The sequence below is a fragment of the Artemia sp. Qi Xiang Cuo genome, chromosome 12 (genome assembly GCF_049724085.1).
Source record: "Artemia sp. Qi Xiang Cuo chromosome 12, ASM4972408v1, whole genome shotgun sequence".
In the NCBI taxonomy this organism is placed as follows: Eukaryota; Metazoa; Arthropoda; class Branchiopoda; order Anostraca; family Artemiidae; genus Artemia; species Artemia sp. Qi Xiang Cuo.
In genome coordinates this window covers 60,912,833-60,930,020 of record NC_142805.1, presented here as the reverse complement: position 1 = coordinate 60,930,020, position 17,188 = coordinate 60,912,833, and the positions used below count along the sequence as shown (strand labels likewise).

Sequence of the window (17,188 nt, the reverse complement as noted above, 5' to 3'; positions counted from 1 at the left end):
CATAAACATAAAGACAAACTAAACTTTTTGTATTATAAAATAGCTGTTATTTCAGCAAAAGAGCTGAACAAATCTATTATTTGACTTTATTTCACTCCAAAGGGCAAATAGAAATTTTAATCTCTCAAATGTCTTTGGATTGTTTATGCTAATCTTTAAGGAAAAGGTTAATTCATTATGCCTTGTGCATTTTGGAAAACAATATTAAGCTATCTGTAATTTAGTAATGTGACGGCTATCTTTCAAAAATGACTGAATTTCTTTCAGAAAAAATTCAATTAAAATCCGTTATCAGTTGGAATTTTCCAGTTATTTTATAGATCATTGTTAAAATGACTTTACTCTTCTAACAAAGGCCAAAGATAATAGACTTCCAGATTCTGTTCTTTGACAATCAGAAAACACTTTTTACGAAGAAGCTGACTAAACTTCAAAATGGAATCCTTATACGCTTTGCCATTTTTAGTGTTAGAGCCTCCAAATTTGAGGCTAAGAAAACCAGGATGGCTTCGTTTACCTTCCTTATGGACCTTATTTGCCATTATCTTATGTTCCTACTTTCTTGTTGCAGGAGGTGAGTAGCCTTAAGACTCCTCTGAAGAAGAAGACATTCATTGTGGTTGTTACAATGGCTTAAACTTCATCAACAAAGCCTTAATTTAGCACCAGGTGGCAAACAGTATGGTATTATTTGATTATTTCCACACTATATGGAAAAATAAAATTCTGGAATATAACTTCAAGGAGTAAATTTCTAAGTGGTGCAAAAATTTAGATAGGCCTAGGCCTAGGATGAAAGTGAAAACATTATTTGATGTCTTTTTTATGCTCTTTCATAATTCAATAATTTTTTTCTGGGGCTAATTGCATCTTGAGCCCTTAAAAGGGCCTGGGTAAGGTTTACATTAACAGACTAATCAGCTAGATAAAAAAAAAAAAAACATGCCACTAGCATCAGAATTTCATCCTGAGTCCAAATATAACACTCATTTCTGTTGCAAGTTATTTTCAAAATTACTTCTAAGCTTCTTTAAGTTTCTTCAATTTTCCTGGGTTTTTTTTTGCAGAAATGTCATGGTGGCAATTCAATAGGCCTATAGCCTAAGTCTTGTTGAGCAGTGGTTTGATATGAAAAATACTAAATCTTGTTGAGTGGTGATTTGATTTGAGAAATACTAAACAGTTTGAATTATTCATTTTTTTTGGGTAAAACTTACCACTAGCTTCAGATTTTTCATCCTGAATCCAAATATGACATTCATTTCCATTGCAAATTATTTTCAAAATTGCTTCTAAGCTTCTTTAAAAACAGCAAAACTTCTTTCATCCAAACAAACACTTTATGACAGCTACATATACAGTTTTATAAATATCAGATAAATAGCACTTAATGTAAACAAACTAATCACTTGTATCTAACTCTTCATCATCACTTTCTGATGCACTAGGGGTGTCACTGTCTGGTGCTCTAGGGGCCCTATTGATTCCAGGGGGATAGAGCTTTGCAGCTTCAAAAAAAAATTAAGTCAGTCTTTTTGCTCAAAATTTTGGAGAAATAACAAGTGCAACACATACTGCTCCATGTATGCTGTTTGCATCCCTGGTCTTTTAGAGTGCTTTCTGAAGCATCTCCACAGACTTTCTATATTTTGAGTATGAATGGAACAGTCCTGTGAATCAACAAAATTGGCTGAATGATTGATTTGGTAATGAGTATATCCATGGCTGGACAATGTACTATAAGGTCCCCATTTATTACTGTAAATAGCACTTCCAGGCTTAATATATTTTTTAATTACAGGATTTAAAGTTTCCTTGTTTCTTTGGAGGCCTTCTTGGCCATCAGTCAGGGGTACAATAATTTTTCTTTTGCTCTCTCTCTATTCCACCAAAAACCCAAACTTGCTGTGAAATCCTTCCACTGTGGTACTTTCTTCTTGCCATTAAAGTTTCATCAATTTCAACTTCAACACCCTGCCCTCCTATAGGTTCTTGGTTTATTTTCCAAGCCATCAGAACTTCTGAGTAAAAAGACCTCCAGTCAATGCTTGTTTTTTTTTTACTTATCTGGAGTTCCTCAATAACCATTTGATCCAACAGAAAATGTAATGGATTGAAATGTAACGTTGATATTTTTAGTATAGAAGCTGAATCAAATAAAAATAAAAAAACACAATTTTCCTGGCATATTGACCCCTAGCAATGATCCAAAAGACTCAATTTAGGACATGTATGCTCAACTAGAAATGAAATGATCCAACAGAAAGTGATTTACAAATATCAGGATTTGATGAGGCTTAATCCTGGCCTGATGCAAGAAACTCCCTTTTCTATTAGATACTGAATAGCTGTAAAATCTTCTCTTTTTGGTCTTTGGGATGACATAGCTCTTGCTGTATTTCCACATATTTTCAGATGAATAATAGTTGCATGGTGTATTGCAGCTTTGTCACATTACTGTTGATGGTAAGACACCATGAGTCTTGAAAAAGTTGTTGTTTGCTTCATCATTATTTATAAATCCATTCATTGCAGTATAGTATGACATTTCACATGACTGGCACATAGACATTTTCTAATAACTGGCAATATACAAATCAGAACAGTTGAAAATGATATTTTTCTATTTGAGTAATTTGAATTTTTTTCCAAACTTTTAGATTAAATATCACCAAAGTCCAAATTCTAAACTGTATCTTAGTTCTGAATCAAGAACAAACTAAACAGGGAAGACCTATTTTGTACAGCTTCACCCAAAACTAGGTTAAGTTATGAAACTAGGTCACTTTAAAGTGACCTAATTTATTTAGTGGTATGTATTTGTATTAGACCCTGGTGCCATGCCAGAGCATCAACTGAATGCTGCCAATAAAAGGCCCAGTTGACTGCCACCAAAGTGTTAAAATGCTGCCAGCACAAAAAAAAATTTGGTTCCCCAAATCCCCAAAAATCAATCAATCATGGTGCTGCTGCCAAAATGTTGCGATGCTGCTGGCATGCCACACACAGTTTTTTTTGGCACTATGAGCATCTAGTTTCAAACAGTTTGTGATAGCAAACTGTAAGTAAGGAGCAACCTGGCTCAATAGTATTCAAAACTCTAAAAAACTTTAATTTGATACCAATGGAACATCAACAGAATTGGATTTTTATCCAAGTGACCTAGTCATAACTTAAACTAGTTTTGGGTGAAGCTGTGGTAAGTGTTTTCTGAAGCTAGTGGTAAGTTTTTCCCCAAAAAATGAATAACTCAAACTGTTTTATATTTCTCAAATCAAATCACTGCTCAGACAGATTTAGTATTTTTCATATCAAATCACTGCTCAACAAGATTTAGTATATTTCAATTCAAATTGCAGCTCTCAGCAAAATTTAGTATTTCATATTTGGATTCAGGATGAAATTCTGAAGCTAGTGGTAAGTTTTTTCCCCCCAAAAATAATAATTCAAACTGTTTAATATTTCTCAAATACAAATCATCACTCAACAAAATTTAGTATTTTTCATATCAAATCACTGCTCAATAGGATTTAGTATATTTCAATTCAAATCACAGCTTTCAGCAAAATTTAGTATTTTTCAAATTGAATTGCCACCATGACTTTTCTATGAAGAAAACAGGAAAATTGAGGAAATTTGAAGAAGCTTGGAAGTAATTTTGAAAATAATTTGCAATAGAAAAGAGTGTTATATTGGGATTCAGGATAAAATTCTGATGCCAATGGTATGTTTTTTTTTTATCTAGCTGATTAGTTTGTTAATGTAAACCTTACCCCCCATTTGTTTCAAACTTACTAGCATACAGTATTTCATTGTAAATCTATTGACTGTGAATTCTAACATTGATTGTCAAGATTAAGTTGGGTAAAAAAAAAAATCAAAACAAATCTGCCATGTTTTCTTCTTATTCAGTTAGGCTGCTTAAAAACTGCTGTTTCACCTATATGTCAAAAAATATCAAAGCTGACAGTAGAAATATGGCAGATAGAAAAATGAAAAAATTTTCTTTTTAATTTTTTATCCAGATTAATTGTGGTAAATTGATGCTTGTGGATTATTTAACTTTGTAAAAATGGATTTATAATCTCATAATAAGTTTGAAACCAAGATTTTAAGCCTTTTTTATACCCAAAACAAGAAAGTGTTTGGTCATTTTCAAGGGTTTAAAAAGGGTATAATTGAATTTGCAAGAGAAGCAATTATTATATTCTTAAAAAGTGAAAAAGGCGTAAGTGAATAATATGAACATAAAAACATTTACCCACCAAGCCACCTAGGCCCAACACAGCAGTGCAGGTGGTAACTATGTGTTATATATATGCATACTTGAGAAGTGACGTTTGGTGATTACTAATTAAATAAAACAAAATATAATGAAAATACAATACTTTAGTAACAAAATTATGAAAACTACAACAAAGAGTCATGGAAGGGAGGTCAGAGTGCATTATATTAAATATGTAACCTAACCAAAATACCAACTAAATATTAATTAAAATATAGCTATAAATAATGTAGTTTCCCAACAAGCCAAAGCTAATTGTCTGGTGAAAACACTGTGAAAACTGGGTATGGTCTCATGTTTACGATACAAGTTTTTGAGTGTGAATTATATAATGCATAAGTACCATGCAGGCTCCTACCCTAATTCAATGCTTAACTCTTTTTCCCACTCCTATGAAGTTTTAATTTCTCCAAAATCTTTCAGTATATCTTTTGATTCTAAGAGTTGAAATATAAGAAGATAATAATTGAGTTCTGCGCTCTATGTAATAGCATGGGCTGCTAGAATCTTAGCTGATAGTAAGAATTTGTGGTTTTTGAACCCCTTTAACAGTTTACATTGCAGGGTTTGATGTACAGACGACAGCGTGCTACATTCAAATAGGCAATGGTCTATTTTTTTATATTACAATACCTGCAAAGAGGGGAGGAGGGAACTGAGCCACTTGAATTAGGGAACTGAAGTGAAAATGCCTGAAAATTTAGCCCATTTGAGCCAGACCAAATTCTGTGATAAATTTTAGAAAGATCCTTTACTTTCAGGATCCTCAGTGCCTTTAGGGAAACATCCCTGTTATCTAAGAATGTACTGTCTACATAGTGGTGCATCTTGTCAAAACTTGGTTTCTGGGCAAGGTCTGATCTTAGGAGTGCTATTTCAGAGGATATTTGCTTCACAGAACTGTCAACTCCTGCTATCAAGTCATACAGTACTTGAATTTCTGGAGACAGACTTGGGGCATTAGTGTTTGGTAGTCTAGTTGTTTTTTTTTTTTTCACCTTGCCAAGAGACCCTACCAGATAGACTGTAGTAGTTAGGTGGGTTTCTGTCCCTGGTTTGTCTGTTGTTCATGATTTTTGATTTATCCTGGGGAAGATGTTTCCTGATTCCTTATTGGGGAAGGGAGATAGAATTTGATTATTCTTATTAAACAGTACCTCAGATAGTCTCCAGCAGTAAATATCTCTAATGGGGATTAGCCTCCCACTTGGCTGGTCAATATTTATAGCATTTTTTGTGATTTCATCCGCCTGATGGTTACCAGTTATACCTGAGTGGCTTGGAACATACTGGAGGTAAGTTCTTGTGTCTCTTGAAGCAAGATTATCAATAATGCTAAGACAATGGAAAGTGTCTATATCCATCTTATACTGAGAAGCTGAGGAAAGCAGCTCTAGGCTTGATAAAGAATCAGAATAAAATATAGTGTTTTGTGAATTAGCAATCAAAGGTTGATTATTTGTGAGATGCTTTGATGGTGTGATTATGGCATCTAACTCTGCAGACATTATAGACACATTATCATACATTCTCTTGCCCATTGCCATATTAAGGTTTGGGACAAAAGCTCCACTTGTCACCTTCTTATTCATTTTGGACCCATCAACAAAAAATTGGAAGTGGTTATTATATGTGATTAAATAAAAAAAACAAGTTTTTTTAACTGAAAGTAAAGAGCGACATTAAAACTTAAAATGAACCGAAATTATTCCGTATATGAAAGGGGCAGTCCCCTCCTCAACGCTTCGCTCTTTATGCTAAAGTTACTCTTTCTCACAACTCTATTTTTTAAAACAATAAAAAACTTTAGTGTAAAGAGTGAGGCATTGAGGAGGGGACAGCCCCTTTCATATACAGAATAATTTCGGTTCATTTTAAGTTTTAATGGTGCTCCTTACTTTCAGTTAAAAAAACTTGTTTTTTTTATTTAATTTCTTAACATTTTTGAATTAATGCAGGTTTTGATTTTGGCTCACCATACATGGATAATTAAAACGAAATTTGCATATTAATTTTACTTTTATTTGGTTAAATCGCTTTCTTGAAACTTGCTTAATTTTATTTACGAACGTTTTTATTAGTAAAAAATATACGTAACTTATGAATTAACTTATGTAACAAACTTCTATATTCATATATTTTTAATATGTATGTTAGGGGGCTTGGCCCCTAGTCAATACCTTGCTGTTTAAGCTAAAGTTCGAATTTTGTTCCAATTCATTAAAAATGACCCCTTAATCACAAAGACCGTTATTTAGAATAAATAGCTCACATGCATCCATGATCTTTCTTCTGGCAAAAAATGCAAAATTCCACATTTTTGTAGATAGGTGCTTGAAACCTCTACAGTAGGGTTCTCTGATACGCTGAATATGATGGTGTGATTTTTATTAAGGTTCTACAGCTTTTTGGGGTCTTTCCCCCTTTTTTCAAAAATCAGCAAATTTTCTCAGGCACATAACTTTTGATGGCTAAGACTAAACTCGATGAAACTTATATATTTGAAATCAGAATTAAAATCTGATTCTTTTGATATATCTATTGGTATCAAAATTCTGTTTTTTAGAGTTTTGGTTACCATTGAGCTGGGTTGCTCCTTACTTACAGTTTGTTACCACAAAATGTTTGATATATTTTTTGGATTTTTCAACTATGCTGAACAGAATGGCTATTTCAAAATTTTGATCAGACGAAATTGGGAAAAAAGGGGCGTGGGAGGGGACCAAGTTAACCTCCAGCATTTTTGGTCACTGAAAAGGGCACTATAACTTTTAATTTCTGTTCGAATGATCTCTCTCTTGATGTTCTAGGACCACTGGGTCGGTACAATTACCCCTGAAAAAAAAATATAAACACGTATCCATGATCTTTCTTCTGGCAAAAAATACAAAGTTGCAGATTTTTGCAGATATGAGCTTGAAACCTATGTAATAGGGTTTTCTTATACACTGAATCTGCCGGTGTGATTTTGATTAAATTTATTTCATTTTAGGGGATGTTCCCCCCCCCCTCTTTCAAAAATCAGGTAAATGTTCTCAGGCTCTTAGCCTTTGATGAGTAATACTAAACTTAATAAAATTTATATATTTATAATCAGCCTTATAAGCCCATTCTTTTGATACATTTATTGACATCAAAATTCCGTTTTTAAAAGTTTCGATTACTATTGAGCTGTATTGCTTGTTTTTTTATTGTTTTTTATTACGTATATGTTATTAGGTATATGAGGGGGCTCTCTCCTTAGTCAATACCACGCTCTTTACGCTAAAGTTAACATTTTGTTTAAATCACAAACCCCTGAATCGCAAAGGTTGTTTAATTAGAATAGATAGCTCTTTTGAAAGCACTAAAATAAACTGTAGTGTAAAGAGCGAGGTATAGACTTGGGGGCAAACCCCCTCATATACCTAATAATTACTGTTTGTTTTAAGTTCTAATGTTGCTTCTTACTTTCAGTTGAAAAAACTTGTTTTTTTTTTAAATTTAATTTCTGATTGTTTTTTAATAATGCTGGGAAATCCGGTGCCCCCTTCATAGAAATGTCCCTTACCCCAAGGAAACATCCTCCACGGAAAGATTCTCCCAAGTAACACCCTCCTCCAGCCCCCCACCAGAAAAAAATCCGTCCTGAAAATGTCTGTATACTTCCCAATAACCAATACAAAATGTAAACAATGGGCGAAGTTCATAACATGTAGCCCTTCCCCTGGGGACTGTGGGGGGTTAAGTCATCCTCAAAGACATAGTTATTAGATTTTAGACTATGCTGAACAAAATGGCTATCTCAAAATTTTAATTGGGTGACTTTGGGAAAAAATGAGCATGGGAGGGGACCAAGTTGCCCTCCAATTTTTTGGTCACTTAAAAAGGGCACTAGAACTTTTAATTTCCGTTCGAATGAGCCCCCTCACGATATTCTATGAGTACTGAATCGATACGATCACCCCTCAGGAAAAACAAACAAATAAACACGCATCCGTGACCTTTCTTCTGACAAAATTCCACATTTTGGCAGATATGAGCTTGAAACTTCTACAGTAGGGTTCTCTGATATGCTGAATCCGATCGTGTGATTTTCATTAAAGTTCTAAGACTTTTAGGGGGAGTTTCCCCCTTTTTTCGAAAATAAGTCAAATTTTCTCAGGTGCATAACTTTTAATGGGTAAGACCAAACTTGATGAAACTTATATATTTGAAATCAGCATAAAAATCTGATTTATTTGACATATCTAATGGCATCAAAATTCTGTTTTTTGGAGTTTTGGTTACTAATGAGCTGGGTTGCTCCTTACTTACAGTTCGTTACCACGAACTGTTTGATTGTACTAAGTTCAGTACTGTTTGATTGGGCAAAGTTCATAACTTGTAGCCCTTCCCCTGGGGACTGTGGGGGATTAAGTCATCCTAAAAGACATAGTTATTAGATTTTCGACTATGCTGAAGAAAATGGCTATCTCAAAATTTTAATTGGGTGACTTTGGGAAAAAATGAGCGTGGGAGGGGGACTAGTCGCCTTACATTTTTTGGGTCACGTAAAAAGAGCACTAAAACTTTTAATTTCCGTTGCAATGAGCCCTCTTACGAAATTCTAGGACCACTGGGTCAATACGATCACCCCTGGGGAAAAGAAAAAAAAAAACAAATAAACACGCACCCGTGATCTTTCTTCTGGCAAAAAATGCAAAATTACACATTTTTGTAGATAGGAGCTTGAAACCTCTAGAATAGGATTCTCTGATACGCTGAATATGATGGTGTGAATTTCATTAAGGTTCTATAACTTTTAGGGGGTCTTTCCCCCTTTTTTGAAAATCAGCCAAATTTTGTCAGGCGCGTAACTTTTAATGGGTAAGACTAAACTTGATGAAACTTATATATTTGAAATCAGCATAAAAATCTGATTTATTTGACATATCTAATGGCATCAAAATTCTGTTTTTTGGAGTTTTGGTTACTTATGAGCTGGGTTGCTCCTTACTTACAGTTTGTTACTACAAACTGTTTGATTGTACTAAGTTCAGTAATTTTTTTCTGAATGAAAGCAATAGGGATAAGTTCTTTAGTCCACTTTGAGAAATTAGTATTTATTATGGGAATTGACCAACTCCATGGAGGGGTTTGGGGGAAAGTAGGTGCAATAGACTTTGTTGGCACTGGGAAGTTTTTCTGGGTGTTGGCAAATTCATTTGCAATGCCTCTATACATGGCTTGATTTCTTAGCCAGTTATGCAGCGTATGTGAGCTATTGGCTTCCATTTTTGTAAGATAGTTAATCTATCAAAAGAAAACTGTCTTTCATTTATATTTGATAATCCACTCTCAGTAAGCAGACACTTAGCACTTGTGAGATTCCTAAGGCCAAATATGAGACAGATTATATTATTTTTGTGTTGTTTAAATTTTTGCATCTGTATCTTTGCACAAGCACCATAAACAATGAGCCCAAAATCAATATGGGGTCTTATATGTGATTTATAAAATTGTAGTAAAGTTTCTCCTTACAACCCCAGGGTGTGGAAATAAGTCTTTATTATTCTTAATTTTCTATAGTATATTTTTTTTATTGTGTTTGTGATATGACGGTGGAAATTAAGTTTTTGGTCAAGAATGGGACCTAGGTAATTAATTTTATTATCTTCTGGAATAGTTGTTCCATTTAAAGGTAGCCTTGCATTAATATTATTTCTTCTATGGTGAAATTTGATTATTTTTGACTTCGTGGGTGTAATGGGTAAATCTTAATTTTAGAAAAATTTTAAAGTTGGAATAGTGATCTTTGCAACTTTGAATATGCAATCTCAAAGGTGTTGCCAGTTGACCATAGTACCAGATCATCAGCATATTGTAGATTGGTGTGAGGGAGGTTCATTTCCCAGAGATAGAGGGAGAAGAGAAAGCAGCTCAGGACTACACCCTGTGGAAGACCTTCAGTTATTGTATTTTAAGGTAAGGAGGCTGAACCTACACAAACAATGAAGCTTTGATTTTCTATGAACGATTTTGTAAAAGATTCTAGTTTAGGGGGTAAACCAAAGCTTGCAAGTTTAGTTAAAAGGATGTGGTGGTTCACATTGTTTTATGCCCCTTCAAAGTCTAGGAAGGCAGCAACTAGGACATTATTTTTAGATAGGGATTCATTTATTGCATTTGTTAAAAATATAAAAGCATCTGTTGAGGAGTCGTGTTTCCTGAAACCAGTTTGAGTATGAAGTATCATATGATTATTATAGACAATCCAAAGGAGTCGATGGAAAATAATTTTTTCCATTGCTTTTACCAGCACAGGAGTGATCATTATAGGCCTATAAGACTCATGGTCATATTAAGGATTATTTTGCTTTAAGATCGTTAGGAGGGATGAACATTTCCAAACATTGCGGAATGTAGATGCATCCCATGCATGAGTGTAGCAATTTAGGAGCTCCTGTTTATAATAAGGGGTGAGCGTCATTATCCATGTATGGTGTACGTTATCTTAGCTACGAGTAGCCGTGACCCTAATATGTTGCATTGCATCATTCATTTCATGAATTGAAAATAGACGGGTTATATGCTCTGATCCTGGACAAGGCTGGTAGATCGGGTTTATCAAAATTGGGGATGTGATGCTGTTATTATTTGATGTTAGCTTTTTTGTAAAAAGAGCTGCAAATAACTTTGCCTTTTCATTATCATTTTCATGATAGGTATTATTATGTATTAGATCATACTGTAGTGGGTTGGGGTAAGTTTTTTCACACAGATGTGGCTTATGAGTTTATGTATAATTGGCTCATGTGTTTCTCTGGAAAGACTATTTGCAAAATTATTCCAGTAATTATATTTATTATTTAGTATAGTCCTTTTGAGATTAGGCTCCGCTTGTAATGTCCTTAAATATGTAGTAAGAGACGGTTTTTTTAGTTATGTTCTCCTAGCTGCCTTTTTTGCTCTCCAGCTATTTTGGCACTCATTTGTCCACCATGCTTTAGGAGTGTGTTTGGGGATAGCATAATTAGCTGTATTTATTAGTATGGATGCCAAAGCTTCAGCATTTGTGTCAGCTGTTACAGTTGAAATATCTGATTTTTGGGTGAGACTTGTAATTTCATTGTTAAGCTTATTTTGGAACATAGTCCAATTTTTTTTGGTGTTATATATTTGGAAGTATGTGGCAGAATTTTAGCAGGTTCATTTAGAGAAGAAACTATGGCAAAGCAGCCTGTGTAGAGGTTATGAATTTTTTTTATAAATTTTATTCAGTATATTTGCTGACACAATTTGTAGATCAATTGTGGAAAAATTGCTACTTTTGGGGTTAAAATATGTATTTAGATTTGGAGGGGTAGCAACTGCTAATTCATTACTATTTGAAGTCAAACATTCAATAAACTTATCAGCTTTATTTGCTGGCTTATCCCTCCACAAATAGCTGTGGACACTAAAATTTCCACAAATAATTGCCTCACCTTGTTATTTCAATAACTATGTCCTCAAGGCTCAAGATCAGTGTCAGATGCATTCCTTCTGGTCATGATATCTCCTTAGTCACTTATGCTGATGACATTTTTAACCTTAGCCAAACTCTGGACAAAATTCCTGAAACATTTCAAAAACTGCAAACTGAGTATTTAAAATCTGGTCTTGAATTCAAAGCTGAAAAAACTGACCTAGTCCTTTTTAACTGGAAAGGCACCCTTCATGATGAAATTGTACTTGGGAATTCAAAGATCCACCATCCGACCAAATCATTTATCTTGGCATTCCCATTGGAAATACAATTTCTCACACTCATCATCTTTTAACAGAACACATCAAACGCCGCATATCAGCTTCATACACTTCCATAGTCTCTGCTAAGCTTTGTTTTAATCGCCGTTATCTGTCAACCTTATACAGCACTGTTGCTCTCCCACACATCCTCTATATTGCATTTTTCTGGAAGGTTCTTACACATGTTGATAAATTGAAAATCCTTTCAACCTTCTTCCGTTTTGCAAAATATTTACTGAGATATCCAATTTGGACACGCAATTAAAAGCTCATCAATAGACTTCACATAGCAGATTGTACTATAGCTGTTGTAAAGCTCATAGAAAAACACAAATAAAAGATTTCAAACCACACTTGGAAACAACACCTTTTACACTAGCCACATCTATATACATTGTCAACGCTCCTCTTCTTCATTTTTGTTACAAGTGCCTGTGTTCTTCATTATTTCTGTGTTTTCTAATTGTCTTTCGTCTTAGAAAGTATAGTGCCCTTCTTTTTTTCTTTTTTTTTGTGCTCTGTCACTTTTGTTAATAAAACATGCTTGGAACCAACTCCTTATACACTAGTTACATTGTAAAAGTCGCATAGTGATCTTTTGCAATTTTTTTTTTTTAGTGCTCTGTCATTTCCTTTTTGTAATAAGACAGGTTTTCAATAAATAATAATAATAATATTTTTTAGCATATTAGAATTACTTATATAACTGAAGAAATCTATGGCATCTGTAGTTTGGCCATTAGGGTTATAAAAGCAAATTATGTGAGTTTTGGTGTTATTCAGCCAAACATTGATATCAATTGTATCAACATCATTTAAAAAATCTGGAAAATTTATTCCATAAAATTTGATATTATTATTTATTATTATAGCTACACCAACTTCTTTTCTCTCTGGTGACCTGTCCTTTTTCAGGATAGTATATCCCTGAGACTTGATTTGTTGGTTTTGCGTCAAATGAGTTTCCTGGAGGCAAGCAATATTAATGGAATTATTATTCAAAAGGATATTATTTCATTTAACTTATTTTTTGAAAGTGATCTTACATTCCACTGAAGTATTGGAATGTGCTGCTTCGTTGCTTTAATTTTCATATGACTGTGTGTCAATGTTTAGCTTTGTTTGGAGTTCTGAGTTCTGATTTCTTTATTTAACAGTAAAAATCATACTTCAACAGACAAAACAGACAATAAACTACTTCAACAAAATCTCCCCCTTAAGGCTCCATGGCTGGGAAAGAACAGGGGAGAAGAAATACCAACACAAAAAAAAATATAAACAAAATTCAAAAAAAATCCAGTCGCCCACCTTAATAATCCTCAGAATGACAAGCTAGCTAGGGGTAGCACATGATTTCACCAACTCAAATAACTATCCAACTCAATCCAGAGACATCAACTCCAAGGGAAACTGGAAAAAACTTAATTACTAGCTAGAAATTCTCTAACATAATACCAAACGAGTGGCAGCTTCGTGCAGACACAGGGAGCGTATTCCAGATCCTGTCGCACCTTGTCAGAGGTTAAAATCATAACTCACTGATGTAGTATAAAGAATCTGTAATTTGCTGGAAGTGCAGACATGACAAGTCGATTGATCACAATTACAAGATATATTATTACACAGAGCAGCAGGACGATGGCTGTGCAAACTGTAAAAAAATTAAAGAAGAAAAAGAAAGAAAATCGAGAGATTTCAAATCAAGCAAAGGTTTAAGGGATGATTGGTTAGTTTCCTCTATAAGAGTCCTTGCTTTATCATAAAGTTTAGAAATTGGCATCAAAAAAGAGGGAAAAGTTGACATCCAAATAACAGAACAATATCAAACATAAGACTGAACAAGGCTGTAGAACAAGATTCTAAGAATCGACCCTGGAAATACGTGTTTAAGCTTTCTAAGGATTCCAAGACTCCTTGAGACTTTCATCTTAATCGGGTCAATATAATGCTTGAAGGAAAGATTCGTCAAGCAAAATGCCTAGGAATCAAACGTAACGATCCTTAGGTCTACTGAGAAAATCTCTTGATTTGTGTATTTCATTTAAGTCAGGGCAAGCCTTTGAAACTCTGGAGAAAATAAGAAAATATGACTTCCTGACATTTAAGGCAAGATAATTTACATCAAACCATTGGATAACTCTTTCAAAAAGGACTTTCATCTTTGAACGAAGATCAGACTCAGTTCTACCAGCTGTGCCAAGAGTACTTTCATCAGCAAGACCAATAAGTGCATTTGGTAAGGACGAACTCCTGTCACAATTAGTGACGGATGCTGGTAGACAAAGGCAACAGCAAATGGTAGGTTTTAAATTTTTGAACCGCATTAATAAGGTCATTGACGTAGATTAAAAAGAGTATCAGTCCAATGGCAGATCCTTGTGTGACGCCAAACTCTATTTCAGAAGGGTTAGAAAAGTCAGGATCAACTGAGATGACTGGACCAGATAAATATGATAGAAACCAAGAATAAGCATTCCCTCTTATATCAATATGGGACAGTTTTTAAAGAAGAATCTTGGGTGTTAATGAGTCGAATGTTTTTCGTACATCGAGAAAAAGAGCAGCAGGTATCAGACCAGAGTCAAGAACTGAATGTAAATAATTCAAGAGAGTTGCGCATGCATGCTCAGTTGAGTGCTTCGCCCTAAAAGGAAACTGAAAATCATGAAAAAAGTGTTTAGAATAAAGAAAATCAAGAAGTCGAGAAAGCATTGCTTTTAAAAAAAATTTTACTAAACACTGATAATAGGGATATAGGACGATAATTTGCAGGATCATTCCTTGATCCACATTTAAAAAGAATAATAACGCGAGCACGCTTTAAAGCACTTGGGAAAACATCATTTTCAAAGAAAAGATTGATAAGTCTTGTGAGGGCAGAAACGATGACAGGAAGAATGAACTTTACAACCTTAGTCAGAATACAGTCTGGGGCAGAAGATGAAGAACCCCTCAAACCATTGACAATTCTGGCTATTTCAGCTTCAGAGGCAGGCTCCAATGCTGTTGATTTAGGACTAGGCGGTCCAAGGTAAGACCTAAAGTCAGGTAGAGAAGAAGAAGGACTTACAGAAGAGACTGTAGTTTTGCCGATATTAGCAAAATAGGAAGTAAACGCATCTTGAACTTTTAGCTCACCCTCTACATTTTTGCCTTCCATCACAATACTTGAAGGGACAGAAGGAGGCAGAAAAGATGGCCTGATAACAGAATTGGTTACTTGCCATGCCTTCCTAATGTCTTTACCACACGCAGAGGATTTTCTGTAATAAAATAGTGATTTGGTTTTTCGGCAAAGCGAACAGTAAACTGTTCTATAAGCTTTGAAAAGTTGAAGTCGAGAGTCACGAGATGATGGCTTAGAGGGCCTGTAAGCCTTCCAAAGATTATTTTTCTTCCTCCAACTTTTAAGGAGTCTCGGAGTCATCCAAGGATTCAAAGGGATTGTTCTTTTCGATGCCGGATTCGACTGGGACTGTATCACATGTATCTAAGGTAACTTCTTTCAATGAATCATGAAACGAATTAAACAAAGAATCTATATCAGATTCATTTTCAGAAATACTCCACAAACAACCCGCCAACCATCACATCTAAGAAGATGCAAACTCTGATCATTAAATTTTAATGAGAATAAACTAGCTCCTTGGATCCTCTTTGGCAACACATCGGAAAAATCATACGTGGAAAAAACAGGAAAAATGGTCTGAGATATCACTCGTCAATACAGAATTTTGCACTAAGGTCAACAATGAAAAATATTATCAAGCAAAGAATGAGTAGTCCTAGTAATGCGAGTTGGAATGCATGCAGAAGGTAATGTTCCGCAAGTGAGCATTGTTGAAAGAAACTCCACGGACGAGGATGACCTCTGGTCACACAAATTAAGGTTGAAGTCACCCATACTGACAAGTTCACATGAATGAAGTTGGATTGTTTCCAAAACCTCATCATGAATCTGAAGGAAAGAGGGAACAGACCCACTAGGAGACCGGTATATATTGCCAACAATCAAAGTTTTAACTTAGGTTTTAATCTCAATAAATATGGATTCAAAAATTCCTTCTTCATTTCTTGACAGGTCACGTCTAACAGAGTACGGAAGAAATTCTGAAACATAAATAGCAAGGCCACCTCGTGCCATCCTACTTCGATTTTAATATTCCATCTTGTACCCATAGAGATGCAATAGATATTCATTGTTCGAATCAAGGAAAGTCTCACAAAGACCAATAAAATCAGGGTGGCCACTACGCATTATTTTTTTCAACTCATCAAATGAAGAACAAAGGCCCTGTACATTAAGCTGAAGCACAGAGAAACTACCATATCATTTGGATACTCGATCTAAATCCGATACATACTTACTACTAACTGACAAATGGGGATTTGATGGTGATTTGTAAGACTGACCTACTGAATTATTAATCAAACTAAGAACATCTATTGGGTTATTTTCGAATTGAAGTAGTCTCTCACCGAAGGAGGAGATTTCACTCGAACTAGAGTCAAAGCCAGATCTTTTTTTGCTTGAATAAGCATGTGGTTGGGTTAGTAGATATTTGCTAATTCATATATGATTTTTTTTTTCTGTGGTTGTTGTATGTTTATGGCCTGAACTGCATTGCAGTTTAGAATGAATAGGCATATATTGGGAGTTGGCATGTATAGTTGTTTATTCAGCTTGTCAGATATGGGATTAATTCCTGGTAATGCTTCTAATTTATTTCCGGGAGAGGGGGTGGGGCAGGCAAACCTCATTCATTGGATGAAGAGGTTTATTGGCTTGGCAATTCTCTCCAATAGGGATGTGAGCTGGGGTGTTTTGATGATGGAGTCTTGTGGGGGGGGGTGCTTGTTGCATTGGGATGGTTGAGCTTGGGAGTTCTGTTTGTGATAGTATCGGTTGATTTTATTAAGGGTTTTGTTTGGTGTGGTTGGTTTGGATTTGCTTCCATAGCCGCAAAAAGGTAAGGAATCTGTTGCTATTTGGAGTGTTAAGGCTCGTTTTTTTATGTACAGGGCATAGCGTTTTATTGGAAGATTCATGAGGGCCTTTGCAATTTATACATGTAGGCTGATCGTTTTTACAATTTGACATTCCTTTAGGATGGGAACTTTTACATTTACTAGAGGCTTGGAGGATTTCAC

At 34.8% G+C, this 17,188-nt stretch overlaps 1 protein-coding gene across 2 annotated transcripts in view; it reads left to right on the top strand.

Annotated features, from left to right (window-relative positions):
* The first annotated feature begins 371 nt into the window (after positions 1–371).
* LOC148946365 (oligosaccharyltransferase complex subunit OSTC) overlaps positions 372–17,188 on the top strand; it is a 40,234-nt gene continuing 23,417 nt past the window's right edge. The window contains exon 1 of one of the 2 annotated variants that reach the window (XM_089097968.1): positions 372–574. In XM_089097968.1, the coding sequence (XP_088954094.1) occupies positions 436–574 (139 nt within the window). In that variant the 5' untranslated portion in view covers positions 372–435. The remainder of the gene's footprint in view (positions 575–17,188) is intronic. The other variant, XM_089097967.1, reaches the window with a different exon arrangement.